The sequence below is a fragment of the Asterias amurensis genome, chromosome 9 (genome assembly GCF_032118995.1).
Source record: "Asterias amurensis chromosome 9, ASM3211899v1".
In the NCBI taxonomy this organism is placed as follows: domain Eukaryota; kingdom Metazoa; phylum Echinodermata; class Asteroidea; order Forcipulatida; family Asteriidae; genus Asterias; species Asterias amurensis.
Window position 1 is genome coordinate 472433 of NC_092656.1, and position 20540 is coordinate 492972.

At 38.9% G+C, this 20540-nt stretch overlaps 1 protein-coding gene across 2 annotated transcripts; it reads right to left on the reverse strand.

Annotated features, from left to right (window-relative positions):
• Nucleotides 1-1321: 1321 nt before the first annotated feature.
• Nucleotides 1322-19960, reverse strand: LOC139942012 (coiled-coil domain-containing protein 171-like). Of its 2 annotated transcripts, none has more exons than XM_071938677.1 (29): nucleotides 19811-19960; nucleotides 17516-17665; nucleotides 17170-17249; nucleotides 16633-16807; nucleotides 15428-15629; nucleotides 14805-14940; nucleotides 14607-14699; nucleotides 14298-14392; nucleotides 14142-14207; nucleotides 13595-13733; nucleotides 12917-13147; nucleotides 12473-12562; nucleotides 11629-11829; nucleotides 10680-10847; nucleotides 9843-10031; nucleotides 9220-9467; nucleotides 8729-8869; nucleotides 8038-8156; nucleotides 7683-7811; nucleotides 7081-7310; nucleotides 6646-6825; nucleotides 6243-6434; nucleotides 5572-5717; nucleotides 4937-5051; nucleotides 4755-4817; nucleotides 4258-4407; nucleotides 3639-3769; nucleotides 3070-3126; nucleotides 1322-2907 (listed from the first exon to the last, which is right to left on the reverse strand). In XM_071938677.1, exons 2-29 carry the CDS (start codon nucleotides 17655-17657, stop codon nucleotides 2823-2825), a joined length of 3993 nt encoding a protein of 1330 aa, XP_071794778.1. In that variant the 5' UTR covers nucleotides 17658-17665; nucleotides 19811-19960; the 3' UTR covers nucleotides 1322-2822. The 2 variants fall into 2 exon arrangements, with proteins under 2 accessions (XP_071794778.1, XP_071794777.1); XM_071938676.1 differs by having other exon boundaries at nucleotides 6646-6828.
• Nucleotides 19961-20540: the final 580 nt, after the last annotated feature.

Consider the following 20540-nt stretch of genomic DNA (forward strand, 5'->3'; position numbering starts at 1 on the left):
TATTTTATCGGGTTGTAGTATTAAAATAGTTACACTGGAAGTACCATTCAAGGGCATTAAATTTCTGGACTTTGGAAATAAAGCGGTATCATAAAATTTTTACAATAAAAGACAAAGGGAAATATACAGGGCACTTTTGCAGTTTGAGTTTTAAAAACATCTTGCAAAATACATTACAAAGAGTAAAATAGATACCCTGGTAACAGTGTATGTAATTGAGCAGGTTTCTTAATCAATTTTAACTCATCAATCGGATATATGCAGTGCCTTAAAGGCAGTGGACACTATTGGTAATTACTCAAAATAATTATTAGCATAAAACCTTTTCTTGGTGACGAGTAATGGGGAGAGGTTGATGGTATAAACTATTTTGAGATACGGCTCCCTCTGAAGTGACATAGTTTTTGAGAAAGAAGTAATTTTCCACGAATTTGATTTCGAGACCTCAGATTTAATTAAGAGTGTGAGGTCTCGAAATCAAGCATCTGAAAGCACACAACTTTGTGTGACAGGGGTGTTTTTCTTTCCTTATTATCTCGCAACTTTGATGACCGATTGAGCTCAAATTTTCACAGGTTTGTTATTTTGTGCATATGTTGAGATACACCAAGTGAGAAGACCGATCTTTGACAATTATCAATAGTGTGCAGTGTCATCACTTCAGAGGGAGCCGTTTCTCACAATGTTTTATACTATCAACCTCACCCCCTATTACTCGTTCCCCAGTAAGGTTTTATGCTAAAAATTTATTTGAGTAAATACCAAATAAGGGGCGAATTCAAAATTAAACAATCGGTAACTCGGGGTAAATCTTCATTTTCCCTCGGGGTTTTACAAGGCAAAAGGAAGTCGGACCATAATGAGCTCATTATCTACAGGTCAATGAACATTGCTCTTGGGGCCACAGAGAGCCAAGTTTACTTCATTGATATCGCCGCCGGTCGCCCCGCGGTTTGGCAGTGGCTCGGTTAATCCGTAATTGATACTGTTCAACAATAGACCAGCGGAGTTTGCGGTCTATTGGTTTCTTTAGAACCATTGAGTACCTGAATGGATCAGAAGAACATTTATTGGAGCAGCCAGGCATCTGTCACTAATCCGACAATCCCTTGCTGACGTAATCCCAAGCGCAAATCTTGCCTTTTGTTAAATTGCTCTTTGTATCCGTGGTCACCCAACCACGACCAAGTTGACCCAGCATGTGCAGACGGATATTCATGACTCTATTGTTCGTATGCAAGGCTGTAAATACCCTGTATTACCTCGGGGGATTCTGAAAAAGCCCCCGAGTTACCGCTTGTTTAATTTTGAATTCGTCCCTAATGTCCACTGCCTTTAAAAATGGGATAGACATGGCTCCTGCCCCCCCCCCCCCTTGATCAGAGGCAATGCCCCTCCTCACTCAAATTAACTTGGGTGTACACAAAAAGGCACGGAGATGCAATTTTGCACAGATCATCTTTGCGCAAGATGTGATGTTGTTGCATAATTGAGATGCACTGATGCATATTTATGTAGAGCCTTACATCTAAGTAAAACATAAAACACATCGTACATAAATAATGTAGAAACTTGAAACACATCAAGGCTTTCTGCTAATGATTTGTTCCAATCCACATCATAAATTAAGGCAAGAAAAAAAATACCACATCAACAAGACAACCACTGCAAGAAAGCTCAATTAAAAATGCCACAACTTAGAAAATGGAATTAGCTGTTGCAAACTGCTTACTAACCAAAAGGACCTAAGGTATAAAAGCAACAAAACAGTTAAAGGTCTGACGTTTCAACCCTAGCAGAATTTAACTTGAAGGCTAAATGACAACACAACACAACACAACACATCTAAACAGGTATACATGGGTGGATTTCACAAAGAGTTAAGACTGGTCTTATCTCGAGTTAACTCGTCCTAACTTAGGACTAGCCATACGTTTTTCATATCTCCTAGGAAGTCCTAAGTTAGGACTAGTCCTAACTCTTTGTGAAATCAACCCCTGGTGTCACAAAAGCAATCAAGTAGTGGTTAATGAAAAAGAGAGAGAAAGTGTTTTTCTGCTCCGAAATATCAGGCCATTAATTATTTGTGCAACTTAGCAATACAATAGATTCAGTAACTGAAAGTATAAATCATGACCCAATTTAATGACCCTGCTGAGTCAGGAATTGTGCAGTTGCATAAGAGAGTAAGCGCAAAACTTCTGCGCTAGCAACGAGTCAGTAGTAATGTGGTGTCCATGTGTACACAAACAAAAAATTACATTCAGCGTATACTCAATAGTTGCGAAATGTGGCATGCGTTTAGTAACTGCTCAAAGAAGCACATGATGGGCTTGAGTGGCAGAGAGTGTTTAAATTTGCAAAATTTGTTTACACAAAGAGTTAAACTGTTTCAAGATGCGAGTTAAAGAAACAAATTGTGGTTTTAACCCTGGCACCATCAAATGTATAGAATATCCCCCCCCCCTTGAGGTAAAAGGAGCAGCTTTGTTACAGGCCTGGAATTTCATCTTAGAGAGGGCAAGGTCATTTTCATTTTGCAAAGGGCACTTCTAATGCCAGGACAAGGGCAGCAGAGACCATGGTCTTTATGTAATTCTAGGTCTGTCTTTCAGGCACCTCAGGCAACAGAACACAGGCAGCAAGTTCTTAAACTGAGCTCATGGATTCTACAGGTAGACAGTGCAGGCTCTTAAAGATTGGTGTCACATGATCAGACATCTTAGCACAGACTGCCTGATGAGCTGCCGGTGTTGAACTCTTTGAAGCTTCAGTAGCTACTTATTGTGTAGACCAGGCAGACCACATAGACTATGGATTAATCAACGGTGATTATAATTCCTGGCTTTACTGGGTGACTTTCTCTGGGTGCTGGTAGCTAGTGGTGTGCTTGTAGGTATGTACATGCTGAAAATCATTGAGATCAAAAGGTTAGTTAACAATATGGATGCTGTGCAAAAAGCAAGCTAGGTTTGAAATGTCAGGCCATGTACTATTTGTTTGCAAGTAGTTTTCGTCACTAAATGTTTGCTGCCAGGTTCCTGGTCATAAGTGCCTCAAGTCACTTACCTTGTTTTCATTCTACTAGCGCCCTCTTGTGACATAATGCTGAAATCTGGTTCTTCCCTGGAAATAAATAAAGTAAAACAAATTTTTTGTTTTTAAGTCTGTTGAAAACAAACAATCTCCTGGTAAGCATAATTTTGTTTTGCTCAGGTACTTGTTGTGTTTAAGCAGCTCTTGGGCAGAAGTTGGGCCCTGGAGGCAGCTCTTGGGCAGAAGTTGGGTCCTGGAGGCAGCTCTTGGGCAGAAGTTGGGCCCTGGAGGCAGCTCTTGGGCAGAAGTTGGGCCCTGTGGAGGCTGCAATGCAAAAGCTTGCCCTAAACCATATAGCAACACTGAATTTTAGCTGAAGGAATTCAAATTGGGCTTTCACTTGTGACCAAACAAAGCATTCACATCTAACTCACAAATGATTGGTTTTATTTTGCTCACATAAAAACACACCAATAAAAAATAATGATCTCTTTTTCCGAAAGGATCAATGCTTCTATGAAATTCGAAATTTGACTCAGCTCTTATAAGTGTCATAGCTTCCCTCAAACTAATATCAACTGGACCTTGACTTTTATATCTACCTGAGAGGTACAAATTCCTCGTTGTAGCTCCTGCCTGTCTCATATAAAGGTTGCAGCCTCCCGAAGGTTCTCTCTGGCAATCGAGACGACTCAACAGGGGTTCTTATGAAGTTTGAATCTCTCTCTGCAATCTACAAAAAGAGAGATGAAAGACTGTCACTGTAAGGAATGTATGAATAGAGGATTGTCTGAAACTACAACCTGCTGAAGCGAGATGAAGGCAGAATGAACAGAGACATTCTACAATTAACTTTTATTTGGTCTAGAACATAGAAACAGAATGATGAGAATAGTGTTTGTGTGTAATTTGATGAATAGAAGCTGGCAGGGATCAAGCTGACTCAATGGTCTCTTCCATGCTTTCAACCTTTGTGAATTCCACCACGGATGGATGCCATGTATGTGGATTGGGTTTTCAGTCTCCCACTCATCCTGTGGTTTTTGGGTTTACCTCCCTTTCTAGCTCTGTTTGTTCCTCCTCCCCAACCCTGATTTGGGGTTTTCCTTCCACATCTAAATCAGAACATGCCTCCATAGTCTTTCACTTGAATGGTACTACTCATAACTTATTGGGGCATGCTCTGTTGGATGTGTAATAAGATCTTAAGAAACTACGCACCTCTTCATCTGGGTACTCCCTCCTGCAGGCTGCGGTGAGTTCCTCCTTCAAAGTGATGATGTGCTGTTTATGAGATGTAATTTCTGTTTCGAGGGCCGTAAGACGAGACAATGAAGTCTGCACTGCATCCACAAATGACGCAATGAGATTCTATTATTTAAAAAAGAAAAAATGGTAAATGGAAAATAAAAAAGGGAGGGGAGAATCCACAGTGTGTTAGTAACATCCAAACATAGTCGCACTGAATTTCAAATATCCCACTTCTTCCTACCCATGGTGTGGTCCAGAGCTGTATATTGAGAAAGTTGCCACAAGTTTTGTTTCAACAAAAATGCATTGGCAAATACAGAGTGCCAGAGTAGTCTGCCCACTGGGTTGTGCTACATTTGGACTCAAAATGGCATTCAGTAACCACGTGACAGAAGAAAACTGGTCCCTCTATGTCGTAACTCCTCCAATACACAGCTCTAATGTGGTCTTATAACGACGCAACTGACCTTGATTGCAATGACCTCTAAACCAATGCCTTCAACACCATGCCTCTCCGGTTGGATTAACACCTGCAACAACAAAAAACATTTTAAGATGTATCTACTTTTTTTTGCTTGTGCAAGTTTGCCCCAAACAAGGCCAAAGCCAGTCTTAGTATAAAGGGGTTACGGGAGATGATATTTCTCACCTGTCTGAGTGCTGCATCGATGGTTCTGTTGTCCGATCGACCAATCAGCTGTCTCTTAGTCTCTTCTACAGCCGCTTGAATGGATCGTAAATAAGCCGCTAGTTTGTCTTTCTCTCTGTTCATCAAAAATAAAGATGAAGATAAATGGTAGCTTCCATAATTTTCGCTTTTGGTTTTTATTGTTAGGCGCATTGAGGATGATGTGATTCATAATGCTTCTTATAAATGTATTATTGATTAAAATATACTGAATAGACTGAAACACAGCCATCCAAATTGGCGCACAGGTTGCTAATCACCCAATTTAACAATCTGTACCCTCGCAGGTAGCCATTTATTCCTAGGTGATGAATACATACAAGGACACAGGTGGTAACATACAATTTTGCTCACAAATTTTATGCTTACCAAAAATTAGCAGAATACCAGTCATAAATGGTGCATGTCATATGGTATTATGGCTGGTAATCTTCTGGTAATGATGATTTTGTTGAGCTTAAAGCTGCTCTAAATTTGTACACAAACCCTAAAGACTAAGCCGCCAAAATTTGGTTTCAATAACCAAGGACCACTTGGCCACATTACAATTACACCCGGGTGAATTGAACATCCATCCTCTACAAATGTGAACCTACTTGTGAGTGGAGCGCAAAAAATCTTGAACGTCTTGAACACCATCCTTGAGAGATCGTTTCTCTTCTTCAAGATGTGATAACTGTTTGCTGAGTTGACGGATGGATTGATCCTTACGTCGTAACTCCATCTTGGCTTCAGACAAACCCTAATAGTTGAAATAAATCATTTAGCAATATGAAAATCAATAAAAGGAAAGGTGAAAAACATACAAAACATTGTTACTTTTACAGGTAGTAATCATGACTGATAGCGACTGAAAAAACTTCAAAATATATTTTCAGTCTATTGTTTAAGGTTTTTGTAAAAGGTCTTCCCGTCAAGAACTCCCACAAACTCCCACAAGGAGATATATACACCAAGCTGGCAACAATCTCTCTCATACAAACATTGGTTGATTGTCTATGATTATGAATTGCACTAATCAATAAATGGTGATCCAGTAACTAGACGACAATGCTTATTCTAGTCATTGTAAAGTCAGTGGTTAACTTGGGGGACTTTAATCCAAAGCCATGTGATTGCAAGTTGTGCGGTTCAACCACTAGACCACAGTGACCAAATTGTGCATGTTAACACGCCTTCAAATCTAAAACAGTTGAACTTCTAGTTTGAAGTGCTTCCACCTAGGAGCAGGAGATAGTAAACAAGTTAGTGTTTGTGAAATCTTTACCTTGACTGCTTCTGTGATGGTTGCATCTTTCTCTATTTCTTCCGTAGTGTAAAGATTCAACCTCATTCCAAGCTCCTCAAGCTGACTGCTCTGCTCATTCAGTAACTCTTGAGCTTGCTGTTCCCGTGACAATGCTTTACTCAATTCTTGGCAGATACTGTCAAATTTCTCTTTCTTGATCATGTGTTGGCTCTGAAAGGAAGAAGAAAGGAACTGTGTACTTGGCTTCTATTTTTAGCATTAGTACTTAATGGTATAAGAAGAAAGTGTTTGTAGTTACTTATAGTGAATGAAACTCCTGTTGGTAGGTAGATATGGGTGAAGATGACCTATGATGGATTCGGATAATTAAAAGCAAACACTTGTGGATTCTTTGTTACTTTTGTACGACAAGAAGACTTACATTGTCTCTGAGTTGTATGATCTCACTCTCCATGCCCTGAGTTCGGTCAGTCTCCAGTCGTAGCTGGTTGTTTTCTTGTCTGAGCTTAGTTGCCTCCACCCTCAGGGACCTTCTCTCTATCTCAGCAGTTTGAAGACGCTGAGTAAAACAGATGATGTTGCGCTGTAAGCAGCCCATTATCTGCTGTAAATCGATAACAAAAGAGCATAAATTGGTGCCGAAATTCCTCTTTGGAATGTACAGACCCATTTTTTGTTGGTGCCAGATGACGCCCTGTTTCAAATTTAGCTCTGAAGGTGTGTCAAACAAAATGATATTTATTAAAGTGAGGTAGAGACTTTTTCCACACTTTCATGAGGACTGTACTTATTAGAAAATTAATTTGACAAAACTCAATTTGACCTTAGAGCCCCTCATTAAACATAATGTTTATACCTGTGATGACACCATGGTGTTCTTTCCATCTATGCTTGAGTGAGCGATTCCTTGACTTAAACCATATCCAAGGAGTCTAATTAGCATCCCTTTATCTCGGCTCCCGTAGGAACTTCTAGAAGGCTGAAGGGGAGATGTCTGGAAGATGGGAGTCAACTTGGAGATGAGTTTGACGAAGCAAGACCTGGCGGAGTTGGTGATGACGTGAGGTTGAGAGTGGACGGACGGATCTAGACAAAAAGAAAATTACAACAATTTAAACAGTTACTATTACAATTAGACTTTTTGAGATATGGTAGATAGTACAGGAGTGGTGACACTGTGTGGTAGTGTAACCCAAACCTAACAGTCTCATAGTAATACTGTCCAGCTATAATATCAAATGGCAAATGGAAAAAGAGATCTTGCCACAGTATAAGGCAATGTCGTTTTTCCTTTTTGTTTTATAAGTAGTTATTTTTTCATAATAAAATTAAAGGCAAACAGAGATCTATGAAAAAGCATTAAAAAAATGTTAACAATTCATTGCCCTCAAAATAGTTTAGAAATCTATTTTAAAACGCCCACAACAAAACAACAAACGCAAACCTGAGATGTCTTACCTAGTACCTCCTGCAGCTCTGCACAGGAATCTACAACGGCAGAGAGTAGCAACTTGCCAGAAAACCATTTTGATAAATTTCTCTCAGTGTAGCTTCTGTGGTTCTGATTGTCTTGAGTTGAGCTCAAACCTGTATAAGATAAATACGCACTCATGAATATTCATAAGTGTAAGGTCATCTCCTAGTCTTACTTGACACAATTTCTTACAATTAAGTTTGCAGAAAACACTTCAGCTCAAATAAATGCAGCTCAAACCTTCATTATCGCCATAAATGTTGTGATTATTTTTCAAGGTGTTTGTAAAATCTCCATCAATACACAAAAGACTGAAAGTTGTTATTATTTTCTTCTTACCGGCAAACTGTCTCTGAGATGGTTTGGGATCACCAAGACATACAGGAATAGCATGAATACCAGATGGGTTATCTACTGCAGTGAAGAGACGACAACTACAACGACCTAAATGACTCAATCTAAACCAAAGAATAAACAAGAACATAATTATGATGCTCAATACATGGGAGTGATGACTTATTTGTCAAAAATATAGCGTCAAGTTTTAATCTACCATCTTAATCATTGTAAAGATGGACAATTTGGCGAATGTTAACATTTGAAGGAGATTGTGTTTAATTGTTATTTGAGACAGGCCGTCGATTTCACAAAACTCTTCTTAACTTAAGACTTAGGACGAGTCCCAACCCTGCACTGTAGCATGCAGGCCTTAAGATTAATCCTAAGTTAGAAAGAGTTACTCGTCCTAACTCGAGATAAGACGAGTCCTAACTCTTTGTGAAATTGACGGCTGCCACTTTGAAAACCCTGGACATTGAAATTTTATTTAAGATTTAAATCTAATAGCATCTTTAAGTCATAATCATTTAAAATCTATTGAACTGGAGAGTTTGAAAACTCTGGGTCTCTTTTTGGCAGTGATATTTCAAGGGAAAGGGATTACTCAAGAAGCTCCAAAAGAAATAAACAATACCATAGGTGGGCACAGACAACTGTTCAGAATACTTAATAAATAAACAAAAATACTTACCTGTTAGCTGCCATTACTGCAATGGCTGCTTTTCTAAACAACATGACAGGGTTTCTGAGGTTTGTTTTACGATTCCCTGGTTCTTTCTTCAGGTCTTCCACCTCCATAGACAGTGTAGTAGCTAGCTCGGCTGCTTGCTGTCTGAAATATAAACCAAATAAAAGAGAAGATATATTAAACTCTTCATTTAAACCACACATAAACAAATTCTTTTGACAAAACCACTGGTGCTCACATTCATTTTCATTCATAAGCTCACTAATGAATTCCTCTAGGAAAAAGTTTATCAAAAAAGTTGAGTCACAGGAAAAACAGGAAGTTGAGGGGCAGGGATATATGAAAGGCATGATATTTATTTGGTCCTTGAAAAAAAGTAGGAATATTTTTTTATCAAGAACAAAGCCTGACCTACAGACACATGGTGTAAGCTTTAAGAATGTCATGCCTAATATGAAGAGCACCCTCTAGAGGTGTATTTATGCCAATCTCACCTCATTGCCTCCAGTTGATTAACTTGACCCTCTAACGAGCTCCTCTGAGCAGCGAGCTGGTTGACTCTTGAGAACATCGGTAGGAGAGAACCGGCAAGAAGTGAGCAGGCCAAGATGAGAGATGAGCGCTCATGCTGAGCCTTAGAGAGTTTGGCTTGAAGCTCGGCACATTCTGCTTCAAGACCTTGCTTCACTGTCCCAGTCAAACGAGCCTTCTCCCAGGCCTGGTCGGCAAGTGTTTGAGTTTTCTGAAACAGCGATGAGAATACATGATGTTTACATTCACTGAGAAATAAATTATAAACCATTTTAAAACTTTGTAATTGTCATGGCTTAGCTGTTTGAAGGACTCGAGCTCTGGTGTTTGTGATCAGCAAAGTGGGTTCAACTTGGGTCTTGATACTTGTGTCCTTGAGCAAGATAATTTACTATAATTGCTTTGTCCTATGTACTAGGATTGGTAATGCACGCAAAAGAACACAAAACACTTCAACAGTAGGGGTAAACTTAGTGTTTCTGGTTTACAGTTTTCTACAGCCTTGCAAGCTGCAGTAATTAAATTCCCTTATGAGGCATCCTTGGTTTCATTACCACAAAAAAAGTACATTCAAGAGACACCCTACCTGTGATTTGACTTGCAGATCTGCAAGTTGTTGACTAAACTGTTGCTCTAGCTCCGATCTCTGCCTCTGCCATTCCCTATCTCGTTCTCGTTGTGCATCTGCAAGTCTCTCCAAGCTCTCCTCATGGGAGTGTTGTACCTCTCTAAGAAGCTCATCCTTGTTATGTATCACTGTCTCAAAATGAGATACCTACAAGATGAGAATCACACTCAAAGGTAAAAACGAAATATAGAATCTTACTTAATACTTCATCACTGATGAACAGACTTGTTGATGTTTACTAAGAGGTTAACCCTGGTTAACCTTCCTTGAGGAGTATTTAGGAGTATCAAGTAAAGAGATAAAATTAACTCTGAAGAGGTCAACTTAAATTATGACAACTCAGATGCCTGTGGAACTCTTAAGAAAATATAGAGGATCATTAAATTCTGCAATAGACCCCTTGCCTAATCTGTTATAACTGAGAACAAACAATGGAGACCAACATGTGTGTACGCAACTCTCAGCTAATTAGACAAAATTCAGGAGCCCAGTAAACCAGCCAACTTATACTCTTTAATGCCCACTTCAGCCCAATCATTAAACAAACTTACCCTCTCATTAGCTCATTTGAGCCTAGTAATTAAGCCAACTTACCACTCTTATTCCCACTTCAGCCCAATACAAACTTACCCTTTCATTAGCCCAGTTGAGCCCAGTCATGAAACCAGCTTATCCCCCCTTACACCCACTTTAGCCTAATCAGCAAATAAACTTACCCTCTCATTAGCCCGGTTGAGCCCAGTCATCAAGCCAACTTCCCACTCTTATTCCCACTTCAGCCCAATACAAACTTACCCTTTCATTAGCCCGGTTGAGCCCACTCATCAAGCCAACCACCTGGTCCTGAACAGCAATGCTGAGTTCCTCCCATGTGAAGCTACTTATTATTGGTTCCTTTGGATCTAAGACAACGCGTCCAGCCATGATACGTTGATATAAACTATGGAGGTAAATCCGCCGTTTCTGTTGGTTAAAAAGAGTACTTCGATAATCAAATCTAAACCTCTTGGCATATAGTAGGTGGCAACGTGCCTCTGGTTGATTTGGGACGATAGCCCAAATCAGTCAAGTATAGCCCTCACCTTGAAGTGGCCGTTCAGCTATATTATGATGTAAGGCGATCTATCATGAGAAAAAAAACCTACTAAGATTCATCATAAGATGTCAATTATCACCATAGTGATTTGTATTGTGACATTCAGCTTTGTCAGGCATATTCAACCATTTTTAGGACCACTTTAGCCCCATGTACATTGCTTCAGTGTGTAAAGGAAACAAATTCATTAAGATGGATATACACTCTTAAGATCAATCTTAGCTCAAATACACTTTGCTTAGCAATTAAGATGGATATACACTCTTAAGATCAATCTTAGCTCAAATACACTTTGCTTAGCAATTAAGATGGATATACACTCTTAAGATCAATCTTAGCTCAAATACACTTTGCTTAGCAATTAAGATGGATATACACTCTTAAGATCAATCTTAGCTCAAATACACTTTGCTTAGCAGTTAAGATGGATATACACTCTTAAGATCAATCTTAGCTCAAATACACTTTGCTTAGCAATTAAGATGGATATGCACTCTTAAGATCAATCTTAGCTCAAATACACTTTGCTTAGCAATTAAGATGGATATACACTCTTATGATAAATCTTAGCTCAAATACACTTTGCTTAGCAATTAAGATGGATATACACTCTTAAGATCAATCTTAGCTCTTTGTTAATTCTCTAACCTCTTCTTCATCTTTGTTCTCCTTAACCCGTCTCCCAAACTCCTCCATCATCTCAGCCGTACGAGACTTCTCTGTCTCTTCCTCATGGGCTGCTCTCTGGACCTCCATCCTAAGAGTCGTTACTTGAGACTGACTCTCACTCAGCTGATGACGAAGCTGTTCTAACTCCTTACAGCTAGTAGTAAACTTCTTTTGAAGATCCTAAAAGGTATCATATAGAATCATATTGGCAATATCATATTGGTAGACTGGTAAATACTCCAACAGTGACACAAAGAAACTTGCTTAGTGAGAAGCACTGCAGCTGTTGATAGTTAAACTTTTGTGAGAAGAACCCCTTTCAAAGTATTATGGTTTGGATAAATTTACACCCAAAACATTTGAACTTGAGAAACCATTTAGTTTCAGCACCTTGAAAGGAGCACCTTGTAAACTTTTACAAAGTGTCTTGCTTAAAGACACAAGTGTCATGATCCGGACTGGAACCCACACTGCTTAAAGACACAAGTGTCATGATCCGGACTGGAACCCACACTGCTTAAAGACACAAGTGTCATGATCCTGACTGGAACCCACACTGCTTAAAGACACAAGTGCATGATCCGGACTGGAACCCACACTGCTTAAAGACACAAGTGTCATGATCCGGACTGGAACCCACACTGCTTAAAGACACAAGTGTCATGACCCGGACTGGAACCCACACTGTTTAAGAGAGAAACACCAGAGCCCCAGTCCAGTGCTCTTATCCGCTCTGCCACAACTGCCAACATAATGACCATTTAATCTTACTTGGTGAGACACACTGCAATCTAACAGTCCTTAATTATTCTAACCTACATACCTGGGCTGTCTTGCTTCTTGTCCACGTCACCTCTTTATACGTCTCACATTCACTCGTCATCTTCTCACATCTAGACTTCATTCTGGACAGCTGGTTGGAAAAAAACACAAACCAAAATCAATTTGGCCAGTAATGAAAAATAATATCCATAACCTTTCTGATTTATCTTAGCTTCAAATCCAGTTCTATATTTTTTGCTGAAATTTAAATTGAAGAGGGTATTTATTAAAAGAGAGTAGTTAAACAAATTAAAAAGTCTAATCAACTCAAACATTGCTTCAGTGTAGGCCTGCATGTCTATTCACAAGTTGAAAAACTTTGGGGTGGTTTCAGGTTTCAGGTACTTATAAACAAATTATAACTGTCGGATACTTGCTACTGTGATGGTAGAAAAGTGGTCCCATTTATTGTGCTTCTTGTCTTAGAACATTGGCCAAACTGTACCTCCTGTGAGGTACTATCCACTCTGTTCTGGTAATCTTTCAATGTGTGACGCAACGTCTCTAGTACGAGCATCGGTGACAACTTCTCATCCTTCTGAGTTGCTGTTTTCTTACTCCTCCCCTTCTTGGTCGTGTTGGTCTCTCCATTAATTTGGAAGTTATGAAGGAGTAATTCTAATTCTCTCATGCTGCCCCCGTATGTTTCCTCCATGTACAGTTGACGCTTCTTGGCCTGAAGTTAAGAATAATATGAAAAATGGAGAATTTTAACTACACCAGTTTTGTTGTTGTTGCTTGTTTTAACATGGATGTTGTTATTGGGAAAGCAGTCTCTTTGTCAAAACAGCCCCGTTCTTGAATAATAGATTAATGTATACAGTTTTAAAGGCAGTGTGTACTTTGGGTAAATAATTAATTCTAAAGTTAACGAGTATGTTCCCTGGCTACACAGCAGTTAACAGTTGATGGTTTCTGACTAGAACCCGAGAATATGGATATTGACAAAAAGGAAAACTGCCAACAAAGAGCTAGAAAGCTCAGTTGGTAGAGCGTTCGTTTAAATCAAGTCAATTTTCTCCCTTCAACAATTACAAAAAAAAATTAAATATGTACCCTGATCTGCTGCCACCAAGCCACTCACAGACCTACCCCCTTTAATCAAAGGGTGATATTTATTTACCTTGGCAAGTTCCTCTTTGAGTTCATCAAAGTTTTTCTGGTGAATCTCTAGCTGGGTGGAGAGGTTTGAGATAATCGTCCTCTTGCTGTCAATCTCAGCGCTCAATTGTTGCTTGATCAAATCATTCTCTCTGCTCAGACTGTAATTCATAAACTCAGACCGTTACAACTTGAACATTCTTGTGTTGAGGTCAGTGCAGTGCGAGCAACATGACTTTCATTTGTCTGAGCTAAATTTCACAAAGCACTAAGATTCAACTTGAAGCCTGTGGTTAACCTTGGTTGTTGCGAAGACCATTTGCACTTTTATGTGACCTAACAAAATAAGAAACCTTTGACAATTTAATTTCTATCAGTCATCGGAGTCACACAAAAATAGTTTGAGAAAGAGTCCGCTTGGCTTGAATTGTCAGGCCATTCACTATTTGTTTGCATTTATACCATGAGCCCTTTGGTTGGTAAACAAATTGCAACAGCTTATTTCATTATAATTTCTTATTAAACAAAATCACAAAATCCTGATAGCTTTTAGCAAAACTAAGACCAACCTGTTGACTTGCTGCTTGTAATTACTCGCAGATTTCGTTTCTTCCTCAAGTCCTGATTCAAGATCCCTAAAGAAAGAGAAACAAATAACAAATTTCCAGTGCAATCCTGACAAGTTGATGAATCTCAATCAGAAGCTAGGCACCTGCCACACTTACCTCAACTGCTTCGTCATAATCTCCACATTATGTTCTACTTCTGAGTGAGCTGATTGCTTTACCTCTAGAGCACCTTGCAGATCTCTTACTCTAAGCTGTAATAACATTTAAATCCTACTGTCAATTAAAGCTTTCCCAAGCAGAATTTTGTATAGAGCTAAAATTAACATAATAATTGACGTTTTTTATCTAGGATTAGATTTGATGAATGTGGAAATTCTTGACAAATAGCTTGTGGACCTAGGTCCCCCGTTTATTCTAGACCAAGAAACACAAAGAAAGAAACACAAAAAAAGAAATGTATCATACCTGGACAAGCTCTGAGTTGAATTTAGACTCTAGATGAGCAGCTCTCTCAGCCTCCACTGTTTCCTCAAGAGTCTTTATCCTACCAATGGCCACCTGTTAAGACATATCAGTGACAAGCATGAGAGATAAGATTAGACAACAATTTTAAAACTACAAAAGTTCAGAACAATTTTCAGTCAACAAGTGTATATCTGGTACCTCAACTTCTTTCTTGAGCCTGTCTTCCCTCTCTGCAACATTCTGAAGATCTCTAAGCTGCTGCCTGACTGTGTTTGTCTGTGTATCTCTCTCTGATTGTAACTCACTTAACTTCTCTCTTGTATCTGCATAAATGCTGTTAACAAAAACATCAATATACAAATTCCATAAAGCTGTTAAGCACAACAAGTTTTATTGGGAGAGAAGTATTGCTTAGCAGAAACAGGTTACCTGCCAAAGGCCTGGGTCCACAACAAACCATGCCACATGTACAATTTCAGACTGGTATTCTGCTTATATATTTTTTAAACAAAAACCTTGTCAGCAATTTTGTCTGCCAAATGAAATTGGGCCCTAGCAGACTTAGAAATTTATTTTTGAGAGGGCAAGGCCATTCTCATTTTGCAAAGGACACTTCCATTTCAAAATCTAAAAGTCCAAGGGGAAGTTTTATAAGGGCACTACAGCCAAGACGATTGCAACAGATGCCAATGCCTGTTTAATATTTCACTTGACACATTGTGAAATCTTCAATTATATTCTGGCTGACTTGAAACTCAAGACATTCCCTTTTTGGCCCCCTTTCATTGTGAAAACATCATTGGAAAAAGAATTAAACCTACTTCTCTTGTTCATTGAAGACTTGTTGGAGTTGATCTTTCTCTGCTTGGATGACATCTCGTCCAGCAATCACCATTTGCAGTTCTTTCTCCTTGGCTTCTAGTAGGCCCTGATGCCTAATCTCTGCTTGCTCACCAAATCGTCGCTGACTCTGCAGTCCAGACTGAAGGTCTTCAACCTTGGAGGTCAGCTCATTGATCTTGTCTGGTGGAAACAAAAGTTCAGTACTCTTTTCAGAACCAACACTACTCAAAGAAAATTTTCAAATGGTGTTACTGCAAACCTCTCTCAGTGGTTTTAATTTATCTACAAGTTTAGGTTTTACTTATTTATTTATTTCCCTTTATTGTTTATCCTTACCTCATCTGTTATTTTTACTTATTTATTTATTTTTAATTTAATTTATTTTTTATTCTTAATATATATTTATCATTTTCTATTGGTTTTTAATTTTCTGCTTTTATTATTGCTTTGTGTACTATATTATGTTAAATCTATATTAATTTTATTGTGTACCCCAGATGTGGGGCAACAGATCTACGGATCATAGTATGTATTTGCTTTTGTTGTCCCTTGCCCATCTCGGGGTATATTGTCAATGTATTTTGTTTTGTACTGTTATGGCGAATAAAATAATAATAATAATAATAATAATAATAATTAAGATTTTAATCTGAAGTATGACCTTTTCTATGTCTGCCTGAAAAACAAATATCCAAACTTATATTTTCTGTATATTTGTTTTGCGGTAACACCATGTGTATATCTACTTGCCAGGTAGAGTTTGTTCAGAACTGTCTTGCTATATATTCTACTATCGCGGAGTAGATTTATCGGATTGTTCGGAAGACTTCTCAGTTCTGAAAAGAACTGCATATATATTTTCAGCATACATACAAAATTCATGCTCTTTGATCCGACCAGAAATCAGGCTAAGGTAGGAAGAATATCATGCCAGCTCTTTTGAACTCACAGGAATGGTCTATAGGAAATTGTTGTTACTGAATTTGAGGATAAACAGGCCTTAAACTTTGCTTTTGAAAGGGTATAGCAATTTTCCATTTGGTTAAGGGCATTACTATGGGGAAAATGTAAAATTGTATTGGTTTCTTGCAAAGAGCCCAACAGCAAAAGCACAGGGCACCACAGCAATTGCTGCCAGTGTCATGGGTTATTTTGAGGCTTGTGAATAATGAATATAAATCACCTCTTTGTTTTTCAATAATTGCATTGAGGCTTTCTTCTCGTTCCGCTGCATTGTTCTTCTCTTGTGATATTCCTCTCTTAGCCACGACGACCTCATAGTCCAGCTGCTGCCTCAACGCTTCACTCTTCTCTAACTGAGCACGAAGTTTAGCCAACTGAGTCTGTTGCTGATTCAGCTGGATGGGAATACAAAGTACAATGAAAACAGGTTGATAGTTCCAGACCAACTCAACTTAAAATATTTGGTGTACGGATAAAACAAAATAATGTTCTATATCCAAAATGTAAATTCAAATTGAACATCTATTAAACTGCTGCTAATAGGATTCAAACTTCCTCAGGCTACTGGGCATTCTCAGTTGGTCTAGTGGTAAGATTTCCGCTCTACAATGGCAGAACTTGTTGGCTCTAGTCCTAACCACTTTTTCACAGTCTAACCCCTGACCACATTGACAGCAACTCTATAACATACACCCCTAGAATCAACACATTATTGGTTTGATTTGAAACGTAACACTGAGAGCCGTTAGAAACGTACCTCTGCATTTGAGTTTGCTGTGATATTCAGCTTCTCATTCTCGAGATTAGAAACTCGCTTTCTCAACTCATTATTTGAATCTGGAAAAAACAAAACACATCAAAGGTTTTAATTTTGAAAAATTCATTTGTTAATTAACGCTATCTTTAAAGAATTCTAAGCATTTTCAACACTGCGAATGCACCATTTTAAAGTTCAAGTAAACAAGCAAAGAAGCCTCAGAAAATGGCACGTTGTGAAGTTTAATTAAAATGAACGCTTTGGAGATATGAGCTCTCTAACTTCTCTTTTGCTGCTGATTGGGCAGTTGCACTGTACACTCAAGAGGGCGCTGTTTAGAACTTACCAGTTTCTGCCTGGTTCTCATTTTGCAAACGTCCAATCTTTAGTCTCAATTGGCGTAGCTCTTCTGTTGCTTCTAAGTCTTGAAGAAATGGAGATGATGTACGGTGGTTGTCAGCATCAGTGAACGATCGATTCGTTGCCATTTCTATTCCTTAAAAATTAAACGTTGAAAGGTCCTTTAAATAAATGTTTTTATAAAAAAAAATCAATTTAAGGCGCCTTGTCAAAGCCTCCCGTGCGTTCCTCTGCTGACAGTCTGGGGACTGGACAGCAAATACCGCCGTTGCTAAGGACCTCAGACAGTCCGCGGAAGAACGGCCATGTGCGTTGAAGCGCGGCGAAGTTAATGAGCTATCCTTGCCGGGCGCTGTTGTTAGTATAACAATAAGTCTCATGAATAAACAAGTTGTATTTTCAGGTCATGAATATCAGCGGCTTGGACGCGGACCGGCCGTGCTCTTCCAGAACAATACATTTTCTACTCACGAATACCATCTCCTGGAAGCGGACAGGCCGCACCGACAAGACAATTACACCATCCAGCCCATGTGATAATCAGGGAACGATTTCGCCTGTATCACGTCGCAATTTGTGATGCAATTTTGATGATTTGCTATGCAATTGTAAAAAGTGCATCGCAAATGTTGCGATCCAATTTGCGAAGCATAATGTGCAACATTTATGCTTGATACAAAAATATCGATTTTTAACTTGAAACCATTCACATTTAATCAATTTTCCCGCAAGAAAAACGATGCTTAATTGATAAGAAATCACCGCCGCCGCGACTACTAAACGTTTTCTTCCATGATGTTGAATACGATATATGCTGCTCTGGCAGTAGGGCAAAATCGACCAATGAAAACATTTGTTACGCTCTATATGGAAATTCAACAGCCAATAGAAACACCGGTCTCTGAAACTGTGGCTTCCTCGCCCTCAGACATTGGACAAACCAGACTATCTGGTTGTTTTGACATGGAGACACACTCGCACAGGTGTGTAGATTTGTTTATTGGTGACGGTGACTTGGGATTTTATAAAATAAGAAACTAATGTTTTCCGCTTGGAAAGTAAGAACGAACAGTTAAAATTGTCCCCTGGATACTCTGACCCTCTTGGAACGGAGTTTGCACGTAGCCTGGAACTTTTGTCAGTCGAAGCTGGGAATAAAGACAACCATTTTTAAAGTTCATGTTTTGGTTATGTAGGCCCAACCAAGTCTTAAAAATCACACATTGGAGGAAATGGATTTTAGTTACACATCCACCCTTACTTTGCTTTTTAATCTGCAAAGGTAAAACCATTGTTAACCACCTACGTTCCTCCGCGGTTCCGCCGGTCGAACGTAGGCTGGACCTTACAATGGCCGACCGGTCTCTCCGCGGAGCCCCCGGAATATTCATGTTTATTGACATGTAAATGAGCCGTCGTGGCCGTGGACATGCCCGGTTGCTACGGGTTCTTTTGTTACAAAAATCCGCGGACTCCCGCAGAATGCACGCGGAATGGAACAGCTTGGGCGTTTTGACAAGGCGCCTAATGCAGAAGTAATTACTAACCTCTTCAATTCCCCATACTCACACACATGCACACACAGTCCACACACTACTTCTAGAAACTATAATTATAATTTTTTTTATAAGGCTCCTCATGGGGAGCCTTAGAGTTTCTAAAAGTACACACACACATGCAAGTGTGTAAACACCTGCAACATGGACCCTCCTTTGTTCCAACTCTTTGTGATAGCAACCATTATTGTATTCCATTGTGACTGATACTAAAGTGATAGAAACCGTGGACCCATTCATTATCATTGTCCCTTCTGTTAATACATTGTAATAGGTGCCTGCCTGGTTTGAATGTGGATACAAACCCACAGGATACACAGACTTGGAATGGGATGGGATGGAGCGGATCATCATGCATGGACAGAGTCTGACAACAATTGAACAAAGTCAAAATTGAATGAATCTTGATTGAAAAATGAAACTGGTAAAACCCTTCTTTTTTTTTTTTCAGAACACACCAGCACCAGTGACGGCACCCAGTGACAATAATAATGACATAGAATTTGTACATGAGAAGAGTATGCAACATTAAAACATAACATCATATCAACAACAAACTGCTGACAAACACAACCAACCCCCATAATTGTTGTCACACTGCACTAGTTGTTTGTTATTAGCTGTTCCGACCTGTTGTTTGATTGAACTTCATTCATTCAACAATCAATTTGAAGATAAACAACTTTTTGTTAACCGCTTTTGGGAGGAGGATCAGTAAGACTCACCATGAAAAGGGTGCCAGGTATGCCCCGTGTCATTTGTACTAATCCATCACTTCATAAACATCACAACTTCATCAAATATGTCAAAATTCCAAGTAAAATTTTTGACTTTTCCGCCAAATAAACGGTTAGCGACTGCAGCCAGTGTGACTAGTCGGGTTCTCTCTGTAGTGTAGTTAGCAATTAGCTAACAATCAACAAGGAACTAGACTACACCAAAAAGTAGGGCGCCCTCTTTAGATCGTGTATGACCACTTACTTGCAGTTATATTATTTCAGTTATTGTTTGGGATCCTTTGTATCCTTTGTATCCCAATTGATATTCCTTATTTTGTATATGTTTCTTTTTACTTTATTACTCAATGAAAGCAAATAAATTTCCGGAAAAAGAGAGAGAGAACAAACAAAAAGTAATTTATAATGTATCCTCCCATACATTTATAAATTCCCCCTTATTCCGAAAATTTAATAGCTATAAGCCAAAATTTTTAGATGAATATCTACGGCGCTCTATGATTTTTGACGGAGAGAAAATCTGACTCTGAAAAGCCCAACCAAAACTATTTTATTTAAATCTTTAAGAAGATTTACACTAGCAAAGATTTGTTATACTTCTATGGAGTAATTGAAACAACAAATTGAGTACTTTAATTGGAAATGAGGCTGGCAGTTCATTAAAATTTTGTTCTTTTTGCGGCTTGAAAATAAAAAGTTCGTCAAGTTTGAGGTCACA

Excerpts from the sequence above, each read along its gene's own strand:
- LOC139942012 (XM_071938676.1), bottom strand. The coding sequence starts at position 17,657 with ATGGCAACGAATCGATCGTTCACTGATGCTGACAACCACCGTACATCA. Across the intron at positions 5,052-5,571 it reads TTTTTGCGCTCCACTCACAA|AGAGAAAGACAAACTAGCGG; the intron begins GTAGGTTCACAT and ends TTTGATGAACAG. Across the intron at positions 3,770-4,257 it reads GGGAGTACCCAGATGAAGAG|ATTGCAGAGAGAGATTCAAA; the intron begins GTGCGTAGTTTC and ends CTCTTTTTGTAG.